The 18,246-nt window shown below is 43.9% G+C and overlaps 1 protein-coding gene across 3 annotated transcripts in view; it reads left to right on the plus strand.

Annotated features, from left to right (window-relative positions):
- Positions 1–18,246, plus strand: part of lrba (LPS-responsive vesicle trafficking, beach and anchor containing) — a 301,696-nt gene that overhangs the window by 209,653 nt on the left and 73,797 nt on the right. For all 3 annotated transcript variants that reach the window (XM_080449815.1, XM_080449816.1, XM_080449817.1), the window contains exons 44-45: positions 7,658–7,798; positions 11,437–11,556. In XM_080449815.1, the coding sequence (XP_080305941.1) occupies positions 7,658–7,798; positions 11,437–11,556 (261 nt within the window). The remainder of the gene's footprint in view (positions 1–7,657; positions 7,799–11,436; positions 11,557–18,246) is intronic.

The following is an 18,246-nucleotide window of genomic DNA, read 5'->3' on the forward strand; positions in this document are numbered from 1 at the left end:
TGTGTCTGTGTGTATTGGCTGTGTCCCTGTGTGTGCACATACTTGCATGCATCTCTGCTTGCGTGTATGTGTCAGTCTCCAGTCCTGATTAGTGGTTGTGTAATTGCCATTGATCATAGTTTAGTGCAGCAGCTCTTTAATCACTGGTGGCTGATAGCTATCTTGACGCTGCTGGTACTCCTCAGTCAATGACTCGGCAGTTTGCTGTCTGTTGGGGTTTTAGTTATGTGTTGTTCTTTTGGATTCAAACTGATTTAATTTCATTCACATTATTTTAATGTCCATAGATCATGTTCATACTGCAGCATCCAGGGCTGGCCTCCGTATGTGTTAGACTCATTGTGTGCAAGCATTGACTATTGTCGATGCTTGCACATTGGCACATTGGCAGTTTTATTAGTTGCAGCTGTAGGCATTGCTTACTAGCTTTCCATGTTTTTACCCGTCTGTCATGTTTATCCTGTACAGGAAATCACCTACAAAATTGGCCTAGGGTTTCATGCCCCTTTTTAAATTCAGATCAACACAAATATTATTTTTGTTTCCATCAGGCCTAGCTTTTTCTCCACATTCTGTCTGCATGCTCTGTTCTAAATGTCATTCTCTGTGTGGAATTCATAATTTCATAATTCACTGATCCAACTTTGACCTCGGCCCACTCCCCAGGAAGTGAAGGGAGGTTCCCTGGAAAGTCCAGGCATCAGGGGATTTAGTGTTAAGATGCTACAGTACGCGCGCACGCACACACACACACACACACACGCACCACATCCAATGGTTCAAAATGCGGAAAAGTGCCTCCTCCACAAACGCAGGCATTCGCTTAATTCATTCATTCTTTCTCATCCAAGCATTCTTAAACACGCATACTGTAGTGTACACACACACACACACACACACACACACACACACACACACACACACACACACACACACACACACACACTACTCTGACCCCTGCCAGTTTCAGTGAATCAGACTGACCGTCCGCTGTGCTGTGGTGTCCAGGGGGTGGGAGGACACAGGATTAGTTTTAGAGTGAGATGATGGAGCGACTGTCTTTCTGTTGGAACCAAAATGGCAGAATAAATCAGCCGTAGAAACAAAGGCATGTGAGCTAATGGACAGGGGAGATGCATTGCCCATTTCCACATCCGCGCTCATTCAGACTGGGCCAGAGATGGAAGGCAGAGCTCTTTATTATCAGGAGACACAGAACGGTACATGCTGGAGTTGGACAAATCGTTATTGACATACGTACACATGGGAGTCTATACAGAGCGTGCACACACACACGCGCACACACACACGCGCACACGCACGTGCACACATACAGAGTTACACACATACAGTATACACAAACGTGTCTTACACCAACATCAACACTAGCTTGCAGATCACCCTTTAATTGTATTTACCAGAAGTGTGTTATCGGCTTGTGTTGCCACACACACACGCACGCTCTTCCAAATTCCAGAAGACAGATAAAAAACACACTCGCACACATTCTTCTGTATTTACCACACCAGTATTAAGATTACACTGCCCAGCAAATCAACCATATACACTTTAGTTACCAGGTTGTTCTCTTTCTCCCCTTTCTCTCAGTCTCCCACACACACAAAAACAGTATGCACTACACTGTTCATTCACACACACACACACACACACACACACACACACACACACACACACACACACACACACACACACACACACACACACACACACACACACACACACACACACCAGTGATTCTCACAACTCACCTTGTCACACATCACATTCAAACACCCCAAACATCACAACCCCCATCTCCCACGGGGTCATTCTCAGCCCCCCCCCACCCTCTCTCTCTGTTTCTCTGTGTCTCTCTCTCACCACCCCTCCTGTTCAGTCTGCCAGTGTAGCGCCCCTCACTGTGTACAGCTGTGTAATTTCTCTGTTTATTTGGTTTCATGTTGCCCAGTAGGCTGAAATATGACAGCCTTAGATGTCCTCTCTGACACGCACGCACGCACGCACGCACTCGTGTACACAAACACACACACACACACACACACACACACACACACACACACACACACACACACACACACACACACACACACACACACACCGGTTTACAGGCACATGTGTACAGATGCTCACAAAGATACAAATGCACAAAAATACACACATGCGTGAAGCTTTGCACACAGAATCACATCCAGTACACGTGCATAATGCTGGCACATTCACGCGCACAGTGAACACCCAAAACGTGTGCCAGGCAAGCTTGTGCCACACGAACACACACGCACACGCACACGCACGCACAGACACACACACACACACACACACACACACACACACACACACACCTCCTTGGCTTCACTGCTCTGCTTTGGAGTTTGGACAGCTCTGCCTCTGTGCTCAGTCAAGCCTTCTCGCCCCAGGGAAGAACCCAAACAGAGAGAGGGGGAGAGATGGAGAGAGAAACAATCAGAGAGCAAAAAGGGAGAGAGGAGTGAGCGTAGTAGAGGAACAAGCAAAACCTCGTTCTCCTTGAAGAGCGAGGGGGGGAGAGATAGAGTGAAAGGAAGAGGGGGTGGGTCAATCTTTATTACATCTGTTTTATTCATGCTGTTGACATGGCTGTGATATCAGCCATACAACCGTTGGACCGTAGGAGACTGCAGCTTCTAGGAAAAGGGCAAGGCGGCGGCGTGCCGTGCTGAGCTGTGGCGTGTTGCGCAGCCGCTGCACCAAATGCCCCCCCCCCCCCAACACACACACCCCTCCTCCACGGCATTTGAGCTCTGTTTGTTTCTTTTGTTCAGGTGGTGGTGTTTCTCTAGCTCCCTCCGTCTGTCCCTCACCTTTCGTCTCTGGTCATCTCTGGTAGAAATGGGTCATGTGAGAGGCGTCTGGGGGTGACACTGAGGAGCCAAATTGCTGCGAGCGCCCACGTGTGTCACACACTGTCATCGTACCCTACCCCCACCTCGGTACAAGGGGGGAGCCGCACAGGATTTATGCTCCCTTTTTGCCAGAGTTGCTTTGACCCCGGGGGACTCTCTTATCATAAACCCTAACCCCAACCTGACATCAAACACTGACCCCCCCACCCCAACCCCCCCTCCCCAGATAACATTGTAGTCACGATAAGCCCGCTGCCGCTCACTGTCTCTCTTGTCGTGACCGCTCGGATGGATTTTCCTCCACTCATCCTCCCCTTCTCTTAGACCTTTCCTCGTTCCAAGTTCACATTGGAAATCTCGGTATAGCTGTAAATACATGGATGGGAATGAACCATTCGGCATGTCTGGGTTCACGGGGTGCTGAGCTAGCATGCTGTGGTTCACAGTACTTCTTAATCAAGCAGCTTTGCCGGATGCCTCGATAAACAATTGAACGTATCAAGTGCAGTGTATTTGCAAAGTAACAGAAATCGCTTATTGAACGGTCCCACTACCTATGTGTATGTGCTATGTATGTGCTATGAATGAGACCCTGCTATTTTCAGCCGGATGGGCTAATGGCGTATTGATTTCACCATACGCGTCCCATATGTTTATTCCCCCCAAGGCCCTCCATGCCATTTTCGCTGTTTAAATAGGGACATTATACGTAAACACTTCTCTCAAAAGGCCGTGTTGATTTATGGTTCAGAGTTCCATTGTGAAGCTGAGGCTCGGTAAGTTATTAGACTTCATCACCGGTGACCCGTTCTGAAATTGAAGTAGCTGCCGGATATCGTCCATGTAACGATTCACATGGAGGTCTTTAATGTTAGATTGTGGCTTATGGTTTGTTTCTCTGGGAACCCACATTTTCAAAGTGCATTCTATCTCACAGGCAGACGTGATTCTTTCTTTCAGGGAATTGAGTTGGCTCCTGTGACATACAGTACAAGTTGACATACAGTATTGATTCAGGAGGTTATTGCAGAGAAGCGTGAAGGTTTTGGCAACATAACATAAAGCTAATATCTTCAGGCTAGTAATGTCAGCATATTTCCACAATATTGGGACAGTTTCAGAGTCACTGTAAATGTAATCTGGGAACCCATTTGGTAAAAAAATAATGAAAATATTATATATATTTCTTTCCTTTGTTTTTGCCTCTGGGGGAACCACCTTTCTTGTGTAGAAACAGGAACTCGGTTTGGCTCCTCCCCTTTCTTAGTCCGCTTCCTCCCGGGTGTTTCTGTGTTTATTCCTACTAACAACAACACTACATGTTTAAGGCAGTGGTGCTGACAGATTCTGCTGTTCTGTCTTGAGAGATTACTGTAAATGTGGTAGAGTCTGATGGCTCAACCAGATCCTGTGCAGTTAGGCTAACTCATACCTGTTTTACACATCATTCCCTCTCTCTATACATTTCCTGTTCCCAGTCTCTCACCACCATCTCATTAAGCAGAAATGCCTTTAATTATTTATATTAAAGGCATATTATTTTATATATTAATGGTGTGGCTCTGCTGGAGTCTAGCCATCAATAAGAGGGTTGGTCGGTCTGGCTATCTATCTGTGTGTCCGGAGCTAATTGCGCAAACCGTTGATTGACCACTGCCAAATTCCTTGTGCACTCTGTCAGTAGGCCACAGAAGTACCTCGACTATTTATTTTCACATTACTAGGGTGATGACCGTTGGGAACGCATGCCCCTCTGGTTATGCAATACTCGTTGTACCCATTGCCAATGTACCCATTGTTGAGTAATTAGTGCACTACCCATTATCAGTACTTGGAGAACAGTCTATGACATATTTACTATGACGTCATATTGATGACATCACGTATCTCCATAAATGGGTATAAAAGAGACACAGACACTTTGACAACAGGTACAATGGATACAACGGGTATTGCATAACATTCATTCCCAACTTGGATCGTTCCCAACATGTAAATCTCTGTATCTGTTCCCTTTAATGCCCATATATGGAGATCCCTGATGTCATCAGTATATGCCTATTTATGGACCTACGTATCTGTCTTGTCGGCAGTTCTGGACAACCAGATCTCCATATATGCCTATATATGGGCATATTGGTTGGACTTGACGCCGGGCACTGCACTGCACCTCGGTTCCCTCGGCGACTGACTTTGAAGTCAATCGGTTGGACAGTCCTCGAGAAACGCGAACAGATACACAGAACAGATACACTCGCGCGCACGCAGAGATTTGTGTAATCTCTCTCACTATAGTTGCTCTGATCGTGCTGGATCCTTGCCCAAATTTGGAGTCATCTGATGTGACTGACTGGTAATATGAAGTCTGAGATCCACATTGGAGCCATCCGTTCGATTGAATTTTTTTAAAGACACTTGAGCAATCATGAAAACAAATGTTCGCTGTATACACGCAGCAAAATCCTGAGTGTTAACTTAGCATTCAATGCCTCTTTTAAAACAGCAAGCCTATTACCTGCACTTTAGCTGTAGTTACTGCTGAGCATTTCTTGCTAATTGCACTGTGCATTAGCTTCACAACAACAGCCCTCGTAATGCACGACCCAATCTTCCCAAGTCCTGATAAATAACCGATTAAAAGCAATCCAAGATTTAAAAAAAAAGAAAAACCTCTTTAACATTGCCTCTTCAGAGCTCTTGCAAACGTGACAGAGCCCCGTTCCGCGGTTTGCTCTCCGGTCTAATTACAACTACGCAATTGGCTCATTCATCTGAGCATGCTCATCAGAGTGCTAGACGCTCGCCACGACATATTAGGCCAATCTGTGGTGGGTAGGTGGGGGGGGGGTGGGGTGTTGGTGAAGCAGGGCGTTCCATCAGCGTAGCGGCAGGGATGGCGGTCATGATGTACGCTGCTGTCACCATCGCTCTGTTGCAGCTACTGCTAGCTGAGAGCGCTGGTCCTCGCTAGTAATTTACTGCAGTAAACAATGTAGGACTCACACACGTACACACACACACGGGCACGCACACACAAATCCTGCACACTTCCTCACACCCCCCCTCTCTCTCTCTCTCATCGTGGCCCTCTCAGTCTCTTTTATTTTATATGCCTCCTCTCCCTTTTCTTTTTTTAATGAGCCGACTGTTATTAGGGCTATAAATCAGAGCAATGGGAGTGATGTATAATTCAGTGTGTGTACTCACCCACCCTTAGTGGCCCAGTGGAGACCCTCGCTGTGTCACTGTCAGCTCAGTGCTGCGGCATGTGGCCACATCAGGCACTGCACTTTTTTGCCATGTAACATGGCGCATGTGATGAGCCCTCCACACACACACACACAAGCACTAGTTCTCAAAAGGAATGAAATGTTGGGGATATTGCAGGGGCCCTAAAAATGTCATGGTTCATAGATTTTATTGTTCAATTAATGCTAGGGGTCCAATGTGATACGTTTTGGCCCAGAATTTCATGCAGCTCCCCTGCATACAAGCACAGTGGTACTTCAATATAAACAAGAATGTTGTCTCTTACATCAATCTGTTCTACTATTGTAAAACACTGAATGCATGCTTCTATCACATACACACACGCAAGCTCTTTCTCTCTCTCTCTCTCTCTGTCTCTCTCTCTTGTGCACGCACGCACACACGCACGCGTGCGCGCACACCCACACGCTATTACTCCCACACAACACAGTAGCAGCAGCAGAGATCAATATCTAAGCCATGGCCCAGGATGAGTCTTTGTGTGACAGGCTCCCTATGATATGAGAGAGATCCAATCGATCCACCCCCATTCTAGACCCTCATCCTCAAAAGGCCATCATTCCATTACCATTGATCTGCTCTTGCTGGGTGTGTGCGTGCTTGTGTGCAGGCATGTGTGTGTGTGGGGTGTGTGTGTGTGTATGATGGAGAAGGTAGCGTTTGAGAGATTGAGGCGCAGCTAGACTAATAAAAATTGACCCAGACTGAAAGTGATTTCTATAAATGAGTATTTAAATAATAGCCGATCGCCACAGGGCTATTGGCTTTTCTTTTGGTGGGGGGAGAGAGGAATGGAAAATTAATGCAACTTCACCATTTTTCTCCAGTAGCCACAGCAAGGCAGCTGAAGAGTGCATTAGCTACAGATTAATAAAAACAGTAATAGAGGAGGAACCCCTGGCCTGCCTATTGATGTTCCTTATGGGCCCTCTTTCATCGTAACACATTAGTTCTCTCTGACAGAGTACAGCTGCAGGCGCTGTTTCTCACCGGCTGTAAAAAGCACTCTGTGGGAATGGATTGATCTCCGTCTGAAGAGAAACATCATCTAATATTCATTTGAGATTGCACAAAGGTTACTGGCATCATTTTGCCTCTCCAGTGGTGTTAGCCGGTGCAGTGCTGCGGTCGTTGGTGTGAATAGCTGTGAAACAGTTGGTCTTACTTGTTTTGTCTGTTTTTCACTTGTATGTTGTTCCATGTTAATTGTGGAGGTAGAACAATTTGTTCTATGAGAGCTGCTGTACCCGCCATGTTGGAGGATTGACAACAGAAAGAAACACCTCTAAATTCCTTGCGCACCATGACACACACACACTCACAAATTATTATAATACATTTTATTTATTTTGTCTGAAGGCGGCTGTTACATTACAGTTATGTCAAATCCTTCATTGTGGATTATTTGGATGCTATACAAATGTACGTCATAATGATTTCACCAAGATGACATGATGTGATTTTTCATTTTCTTTTTTTGACAGCCCATCGGTGCTCTGAACCCCAAGAGAGCTGCGTTCTTCAACGACCGCTTTGAATCCTGGGAGGATGAACAGGTTCCCAAATTCCACTACGGCACCCACTATTCCACTTCCAGCTTCACCCAGATGTGGCTCCTACGCATCGTAAGTCGTTACATCATGTAAAGCAGGTGGTTCTCAGACAGTTTTGCCCAATATTCATCTTCAAGGGAGGCCTACAATGAAATGTGTCACTGCGGAAAAAAAAGGAAAAAAAAGACCACTTCGCGTAGAACTACGCGACTGGCACGCTGCGCAATTATTTAGGTTCGCGTAGAACTGTGTTAATGCATACATATAAACATAGAATGTATATGCAATGGCCTCAGTTCCATTAAATTTTTTATTTCAAAATTAATAGAATGGAAAATAAGTGTACACATATTTATGATCTTTCATTAAGATAGAGCTAGATAGACATCTCATTGCTTTTTTTATTCATTATCTGGCTTTTGGAGTGTCATACGGTAGTTAATGGTTGTTTAAAGCGAGGTCCATGGCTCAGTATTGTCCCTTTGATTTATATGAAGTTGATCTGATGGGCCTTATTTACATGCAAACGAATGCAGCACACATTGTTCCTGACTAGTGTTATTTATTGTCTCCGCCGAAGGTGGAGAATATGTTTTCGCTTTGTGTGAGCAAACATTGTTAGCCAAGCTAACATTGGGCAAGCTCCACGTGACACGTGTCAATTTGTTGACACCAATGCCTCTGATTGGCTAGAGGGACGCGTGACGAAATAAAATTCTAAAAATAGGTGTGTCACTTCAAAAAGCCCCTACTTTTTGAAGTGAGGTAAAACAGGATCAATCAGACTTGATTGGAACAGTACCTTCAGTAAGTCCAAGTCACCCGTCTGTGCGTGTGTGTTTCCCTCTGAGAACACCTAACATTGGTCAAGCAAAGGCGCAGAAGGCCAAAGCTAAGAAAGCATACTCATCTACAATTGTAACGTAGAAGAGGACTAGAGTTGAAATGATCCCACAACAAAGCCGAACTCTTAATACGTGTCAATATGTTGACATCAATGTCTCTGATTGGCTAGAGGGACGCATGACGAAATACAATCCTATAATAAAAAGGTGTGTCACTTCAAAAAGCCGTTTACGTTTTTGAAGCGAGGTAAGACAGGATCAATCAGTCTTGATTGGAACAGTATCTTCTAGTCCAAATCACCCGTCCGTGCGTGTGTGTGTCACACTAGACACACTATAGCAATCACACTTTGTCACACTTTGAGACACACTAGACACACTATAGCAATTATAATATAATTGCTATAGTCTGCTGGCGGAGACTTGTGCTCCGAGGAGCACATTTTCTAGTTGGTCATTTGTCTGACGTGCGACCCTGTAATGAAGCTCACAGAAGTAGCTTGCTGAACTGGTTGTAATAGAGATTTAACCATTGTAGAAATCCCTATGTTTACTGCATGCTTCCTGGGAGAAAACAGACCAATATCCAGCGGTTGGAAGATATAAGGAATACTGTGTTAATGGTCTCTTAATGTGTCTAGTAAACACTAATTAAAAATGGCAAAAAAGAAAAGAAAACCAAAAATGGTACTGTGTATTTGGAGGGTCTACAGTATATTGGACACTGTCTGTCTTCCTGTAGCACACCCAGAGGGGAGAGACGCTACTAACCCTGTCCTCTCCAACACACTTCTCCTGTTGTCCCTTTATCTCACTGTCTGAGTTTATCCCTGTGGAGCCACGCTATTGATCCCAGCACATCATTACCAGGCTTACTCTAATGCCACTTTGCCAATGGCCCTTAAGTTTAAGTGTCACGTAGAGAGCCAAGTCAACATCAGAGTAAAGCTAAATGTAGCTTAGGGGTAGCCTTTGTGGTCTACTTTTGAACATGTTGTGAACCCGTGTTGATTTCGTCGACTAAAACTATGACGAAAAATGTTCGACGACTACCTTTTTTTCACTGACGAAAACAAAATAAAAACTAAGCTACGATGACTAAAACTAAGACTAAATATATTGACAATTTCGTATACAAACAAAAACTAGACTAAAATGTTATGGAGGGACTAGTGGAGAAGAGATCCAGTAGAACTAAAAGACAAGTCATTTTATGTTTGGTTGCGCTAGGGTGTTGCTCTCTGAAAATAGCAAATCTACAAGCTTGTAGATCGGCTATTTTCTGCATGCAACCAAGTGTAAAATCAGCCATTGCGACGCCATCAAGGCCTGCCAAAATACATTTTAGTCGACTAAATCAACTGTTGATTTTGTCGACTATAATCTTATGATATTTGGTCGACTAAAACTAGACAAAAACTAAAAAAAATCAGATGACTAAAATATGACAAACTAAATGGAATTTTATTCAAAAGACTATGACTAAAACTAAATCAAACTTTGTTGTCAAAATCAACACTGTTGTGAACTGCTCTCACACTTCATCACAAATTCAGGAATCAGAATGTTTCTCAATAAAAGTTGTTCTTATTGTCTACAGCCCTGTCAGAACTGCTTTGGGGTCCCGACCCAGTAGTTGACAGACACTGTTTCACAGTGTACTTAATCTTCTGTTGTTTGAACTGTTGTAAGCTGTTATAAGATCAAATCTGCTAAACCTCAGACAGTTCTTTACAAATGAGCTCATGGCATCTTAACCCAGCCTTAATTGGCTCTCTCCACTACAGTATTAGGGTTAGCAGACTATAGTTGTTGCCCAGCTAATTGTGTCCATGTCACTTGGGGCCTATTGTTTCAGAAAGACAGCTATTGATCCGCTCAAACAAGATTAAACATGATTAGAAATGCATCAGTAACCATATGAGCCACTTGGAGTGGCTAATCCACCAGTTAATTTTGAATGTAATTTGGGAAAGTTGGTTTCAGTTGAGTTTGTTGATTTATACTCCTAATTCACTGCTTTAAAATAATGTGTTAAGTTAAGTTGGCTAGCATTGGCTAATGCAGATGAATGTAAATGTGTAGTTATAATGATATTAATTAGAAAGCACTTTGTCTTTCGATAAGTACTAAATATATTATGTTATAGATAGATTGTTAATAGATTGAAATAGATTGTTCTAGTGATCCCGTAGCAGATTTCCAATGGAATCTTTACAGTGGGCTTTGTATACATTAAGAAAATAAGCTCTGTACTGTAGCACACAAAGGCTTATGATTTATTTTCACACGTTTTGTTCAACGAGGTAATTTCTACAAATCAGCATGCTGTTAATGATTTTCTACCCCCACACTTCAAAATTCACGAGTGAGATATAAACGGGTGCAATCTATGTCACAGAACAAAATGTGAAATTGTCTTGAGCTTTTGTTAACCACACACTTTATTTTCTGCATAAATCTAAAACTCAATGTGGAAATATTCGAAAACTGTGCTAACTCCCTTCTGAGATTTAGGACAAACTACAGTCACTCTATAGACTGGTGTACGAGTATATTGCTCATACAGTATAATGATGCAGTGACACCTTTTGACCTGGATATATCCCTGTTAATCACTGTATACAAATTTGAAATTCGGTAGTTTGGTCCAAACTGTAAATTCATAAATACAATGAAATATTGGTTTAGCAGGAATTTATCTATGGCTATAAATCTCAGCGGGAACCCCTGTAAATATATACACTTTTATATAAACAATGTAGAGTTTGGTACAGTCGTGCAGGCATACTATACACATTAAATATTGTCAAATGCAGTTAGAACTCAGAGCAGGTACTGACAGCATCTGTATCTAATTGACAGGAGCCCTTCACCACATTCTTCCTCAACTTCCAAGGAGGGAAGTTTGACCATGCCGACCGCACCTTCTCCTCCGTGTCCAGAGCATGGAGGAACTGCCAGAGAGACACGTCGGATGTCAAGGTACGGTACACACACATGAAAAAAAAAAACACAGACACAGACCACAAAGAAACCACACCATGGTCATACTGTCACAAATTCATGTGGACCAGACACATCAGCACTTGACTGAACATACAGATAAACTCTGTTCATAATGACTTGTAACAAGAGTAGTAGCAGAACAGACCCAGTATTTGACTGTAGTTAGTCCCTATCCAGCATCGTCACAGACAGATATAGACAGACAGACGGAGGAGAAGAAAAATAAATTCTCAAGAGCCATGTCTAGTCAGCACCAATCAATGTCCCTCTGCCATGAAAACTTCCTGGACTTCCTGATCAAAACCGCTTGCTCCATCTCCAGCCGTCCGTCTCACATTCGGCCGGTCATAACCTGGACTTGAACCTCTCCCCCCCCCCCCCCCCACCAGTACCACCACAGAACAAGCCTCTCCTGGGCTCTGTGCAACGGGTCCCGCAACAAGCCACAGGGTGATTCTCCTACCGCGAGCCCCCCAAAACCCCAGTGCAGCCCTTAACAAGTGACCCCGCCCTCTTAAAACATTTACTACTACAGTCGGGGCCAGTAACAAACGTTAGGTTCGGCCCCCACAACCCTGGCATTGGGTCACTGAATGGAGGAGAACAGTGATGGGGGCTGGGGGGAGACGTTGATGCTTGATTGCGTTTACCAGCCACCCCCTCCCTCCTATTCCCCCCACCCTCACAGATAAAACATATGGATTGTATTACCGCCTAGCTGGCCGCTGCTTGATTGCGAAAGCTCAACACGAGCCCTCGTTTGCTCCCTCTGTCTAGACCTGTCAGCGTGGATCAAACTGTGAGAGCTCAGTTTCAGATCAAAACACACAAAAAAAAGGGGAGAAAGAAATCTGGACCACATCTCTCTCTCTCTTTCTCTTGCTCTTCCCCCCTCTCTCCCGCCCCTCCATTTCCAGCCTGATTTTTTTGCATATTTTCAATGAAACTCCATCCCGCTTTTATCCGCCTGGACGCACGCATTCATCTCGCGGGCAAAAGGGGGGAATTAGCCGCAGAGATGTATCAATTTAGCATGCTTAGTGCACCGTTTAGCTTTAGCCGTACCACCATTGACAGCAAACCTCTGTGCCACAATCAGAGGGCAAAAAAAAAGCCCCAGTGTTTTTATATCCCACTGTTAGAGGGGGCAAAAAAGCCTGGGTGTTTTCATAGAAGGAGGTGATAATAGGTTAACCACCCACCCCCAGACCCCCCCACCCCCCCCTCCTCCAGGTCCACTGTGTCTCTAGCCTTGGTGACGCTAGCATGACCTACGGGCCACAATCCCCTGACCCCCAGCCCTGCAGCCTTAAGGCATCAGAGTGAGGGAGAGAGGGGGCGAGAGACAGCAACAGTAGTGGAAGTGTAGCAAGAGGGGAGCCCAGGGGCCAGAGAGAACCCCTCCATTCAGTGACCCGTGACAGGACAGGATTGGGGATCAGAGGGTCCAACCTCTGACCAGGCCAGAGCACAGGGGCCACTGAACATAATGGGACACGCAGGACAGGCTACAGTGTCAGGGTAGTATGGGCCCCAAAGACCTGGGTTCTTTGGAAGGTCGGTTTGTGAGTGTGTGTGTGTGTGTGTGTGTGTGTGTGTGTGTGTGTGTGTGCGCTCATACATAATAGGAACATTCTTGTGTGCATTTGTACGTACACATTGGCTTATGTGGCTTAATTATGTGTGTTAGTGTATAGCCGTGTGCACGCATGCATGTGTGTGTTGTTCACTCTACTACCTCAGACTGGCCATATTTACTTCAGTCAGAGGAGTTCAGTAAAAAGCCCCAGGCCTCGTTAAGAGCCTGACCTCCACTCTTAGGTCAGCTCTTGTAGAGTTGGAGGGGTTTCTGAAGTGAGGAAGTTGGCGTGTTGTTTTAAGCCCAGTGTGTTTGCTTGCTCATTTGATTAGACTTTCTTCTCTTCTTCCTGCACTGATGAGAGGTAGATAGATACCGCTGGTGTAGATAAACTGATAAAGAGGCACAAATTCGAACACCTCCACCGGGTGTGTTGTCAAGATGCTCAAAACCGTATACGCTGCTGTAAACCTGCTGCTGCTATTTAGTAGCTAATTTTGCCCTTTTTTTAAAGACTACCACCGGTTCTGTGTTGTTCTCAATATTTTGTATCACCACATCTGTGTACCAGCCAACCATTAAACCACTGACAAAGGACTCACATACATGTAACAGGTTATTGCAGATCATATATTTAGTCATTTAGACAGTAGACTAGCTTAGTGGTTTTCAAAGTGGCGTCTTGGACCCCCAGGTGTCCTTGAGGGGGTTCCAATGAAGCCAAATGAAGAGTTTAAAGGTAGGGTAACAGATAAGGGACAACTTCAGATATTTACAAACTACAGAACATCTAGACAACAATATCAGTTGCTTTTTGCCAGACCCAAGGGGTCGGGCTTACATGAGGCTTTGTATCTGTTTTCTCCATACATGGTATGTCACTTTGTCCCCCGGCCCCAGCCAAAAAAGTCTGTCCCTCTTTCGTCATGAACTATTCATGACATCATTTGTAGGTGTGTTACATACTAGGACTTCATTCTGGGTCTGGCAGAACCAGGTCTCCTGGTCTTGTTATATAATTATGTGGAAATGACTTAAGTTCTGACATGGCAAGATATAGGTCTGTACTTGGTCAGTTGAAGTAATGACATGAATGGAGGAAGTTGCTTGAAGTTGTACATGTGTGTTTAATGAACTTGGAATAATATTGGCCCATAGATGTTTGGATGCATATTTATTGTTTATGGGAATGACAAATTACACCATAGTTACCGTTTTTCCAAATTATTTGAATTGCCAACATTTAAATATATCTGTTGCCCTTTATTTAATTTCACTATAATTCAATTAACTTAAAGTGTATATTGACTGACTATTCTAAAAATATGTTTCAATATCACCATTATGAATCTCTGTCCCTTGGAGAGAATTATTTAAGATGGACATGGTCTTCCATGGCCTGATGAAAGTAAATTTTAGGGGTCTGTGACATGAGAAAGTTTGAAAAGCCCTTTGCTAGATCACAGCTTGGGGCGTTCTGTGTAGTGCACTCCTACCAGTGCATGGTTCACATTGTAAAACGTACGTGGACAGGTTTTTATCAGGAGTTCTCACGGCCATATCTTAGTCATATTAGGTCATGTCAGCTTAATGTGTTTGTTCCTGAGGTCTGGTCATCTCTGATGTCAGTGTGCCAGCTGCTCTCTGACTGCCAGACCCTCTCCAGTCAGCACTTCTACCGTCAATTCAATTCAATTCAAAGTAGCTTTATTGGCATGAGAAAACATACGTTTACCTTGCCAAAGCAAGTTTCAAAACATAATAAAACCAATTTAAGAAGAAAATGGGGAAAGTATATACAGTTGGAGGGGGTACAGCATTGTGTTAAAAAGAGCTATGTCACATTGCAACGTCATATGTTATATATACAGGGTATAAAGCTTTTTGAAACAAATAGCAGCAATCTTTTGCAGTCACTTTTCGGACAATTAGCATTAATGCATAAAGGGCTGAACTTACTGGTAATGCTGCAAAAAAAAAAAAGGTCTTGCAGTAACATAAATTCATAAATTATCCAAAAGATTCAATTGGTCAACAAAGACAACACAGAATATAAATACGTAAAATATATGTAAAATATCAATCTGGGGTAATTGTTTTTAATTATTTTTTTAAAGATATTTTTTGGGGCTTTTCTGCCTTTAATTGATAGTGTACAGTGGAGATGGACAAGGAAACACGGAGAGAGAGATGGGGAGAGACATGCAGTAAAGATCGTCGGGAATGGGACTCAAACCCGCGATGCACTGTCAGGCTACATGAGAGCCTAAGTGCCCGATCCGCTTTTTAACATATAAATAAGGGTTACTAGCCCATACCTGGGGATGTGCACATACCCAAACTATATGCAGACTTTGGGTTATGTGCTCTATATGCATAGTTTAACTTTTGGAGAGGAGCGCTGCTCATTTGATCCTCCTGGCTGTGTCTGACAACCCGGTCATTTACGACCTGATGTTGAGTCGTTACCACAACCATGAGAAGTTCATGTTTACGTTGTTTGAGCTAAGCTGTTGGTGCTGATAAAACAACGTTCATTCGAAACCTTGCAATAAACGCTGTGTGTGAACGCTATGGACATGATATCCAAAGCGCCCCTCCATTCAAAAAACTCTTGCTGGCATAGCGGTCCAGGCACCTAGGCTCAGTGTAGCCTGACAGCGTGTCGCAGGTTCGAGTCCCGATCCCGATGGCCTTTGCTGCATGTCACTCCCCATCTCTCTCCCCATTTCCTGTCCGCCTATTGTCCTGTCAATAAAAGCCAAAAAATTATAAAATAAAAAAACTTTCTGTGGACACGGCCCCTAAATTAAACTTCTTTATAACTTTGTAGAGTCAGGTCTGTCTGTGCTGCTGTTCTCTGTGTGGCGTGTGTGTCTGTGCATGTGTTACTGTAGCCCCGAAGCTAGGTCCACAAACAGCTTACATTTGGGGAAAGTGAAAAATGAGCATTGTCACCGTCTTCATATGGCAATGGTCAATGCCCGTGTAAAACTTAAAATTGATTGGTTAAACTAGCGAGGAGACAAACCTATTCAGAAGGACACTCATACGTTTCCTCATTTTATAGTAGGATAGGGCAGATGGAAATAGTTACTTATTTTTGTCTTTTTTCCCCCCTATCATAAATGAAACTATGTCAGATTTCTTGACATGTTTATAAACATTACTGACCTGAACAAACCTATTCCAGCCCCAGGATACGGCAAATACAGTTTAAAAATCTGTATCTGTTGGTGTAGTGTAGTGTCACTACCAGACTAGTTAGTCACCTACTAGGAGCTAAGTTTCAACACAGGTGTGTCTTCGTCTGAGCAAGGATTTTCTGCTGATTATATATAGGGCATTCGGTTCTTGTCGTTTACTAAATCTTCCATAGTTTTCCTCTTTTTCATTCTGCTTTATGCACATCAATGCCTAATGTTTATTCAGTGTCGTTTGTCCTATGTAAACCATGGGCCTTTAAAATCGAATGGTTAAAAAACAAAAAGAAAACAGTGGTTCCACAACTGAATCCACTATGACCTCTGCAGGCCCACAGAGTGTATTCTGGTTTCCCTTTACGATTGTGAAATGAATGAATGTGAAAAATATGTTGAAGATATTCAGGGATTTACTTCCTTGGCCTACTGGCAGCATGCACAAGACATTTGGCACTGATCGGTCGGACGGTCCAGTGGTTTGTAAGATTTGCTGTGGAGACATACACACAGACAGACCCTCTTCTAGAGCGCTCATACCATAAAACCTCAAGTTATTACGCTAGTCTCACATATGTATATACACATGATATATGAATATCATATTCCGCAATCGGAGTGCCCCATTTCGTACACAAATCTTCTGCCTTCGCCCGGCTCACAGCCGGTGTAGGGATGAAGTCATGCTTCATGTTTGACACGTGTTTAGCTGACGGGCAAGGCGGCGTGTATTACAAGGCGTGATGTACGCAATTAAGAACACAATTTACTTTCTGCGCTCTCCACTGTCTTTGTTATGCAGCAGAAGGAAGCGGCGGCCAAGAAACCGAGATTGCTCGGCATGTGCTTACATTCAGGAGCCTCGCCAGCCGTCCCTACGTGCCCACACACAAACAATGACACCAGCGCGGTTCGCGCCCGGGGGGGATGCTACGGATTTATCAGCATATTGTTTTGCTCAAACTCAATCTCCAGTGTTTATGCTGGGTTCGCCACGCCGAGGAGTTCCGCTTTGTTAAAAATGGAGAATGGTTAAACACGAGCAGGCCGCGTTCACTGTCATATCTCAGATGAGGGTCCTCCGTCCTCGGCCTCCACAGCGAGGAAGGCATTGTTTGGATACAGCAGGATCAAATCATCATAGTTGCGGGGGAAAGGAATTTGGCTCACTGTGTCAAGGTTTTTTTGTGTGTCTATTGTGGAAATGAATAAAAAAAAGAAATACTATTAGGCAATTGCAAGACCAGAAGTATCTTGAGAAGGGCTGAGGGGCACGCTTGGAGGGTTTGACATCTTACAAAGCGCCGACGTGCAGTAGCAGTGTGTCATTTCAATGAGGAATGGCTGCTAAACACACATGCTGTACACACAGACACACAGACACACACACACACACACACACACACACACACACACACACACACACACACACACACACACACACACACACACACACACACACACAGTACAAATATGCACATTGACAGTGAATATCCACATAAATGCACACACATGTACAAAGACGTATTTTGAAGCTTATCTGTAAATTAATTATAGTTCTACTTTACATACTGTAAGTCTTTTTTTCACTCTGTTAATTAACTCTCATGCTCTAAATTGTCCTCCGTCTCAGGGCCTCGTTCTCTTATCTGCCTGTTCTCATCGGTTTCTCAAGGCCTTTGACAGTTTCTTCTTTCCAAAGCAAAACAACTCTCCCTGTTACTGGAGGGTCGGTTGTGGATTCTATTAAACTGAGTGTTCAGTCTTATCAGTGCTTCATTCTCATAAACACTGTGTTATCGTGGCCCAGTCATTCTGAAGTGTAATTGCAACTGTCATAGATTCCAATTACATCACGCGAAAAGTTAGCAGAGCAAGCTTTTTTGC

The sequence above is a fragment of the Gymnoscopelus braueri genome (genome assembly GCF_963280865.1).
Source record: "Gymnoscopelus braueri genome assembly, chromosome: 2".
Classification (NCBI taxonomy): Eukaryota; Metazoa; Chordata; class Actinopteri; order Myctophiformes; family Myctophidae; genus Gymnoscopelus; species Gymnoscopelus braueri.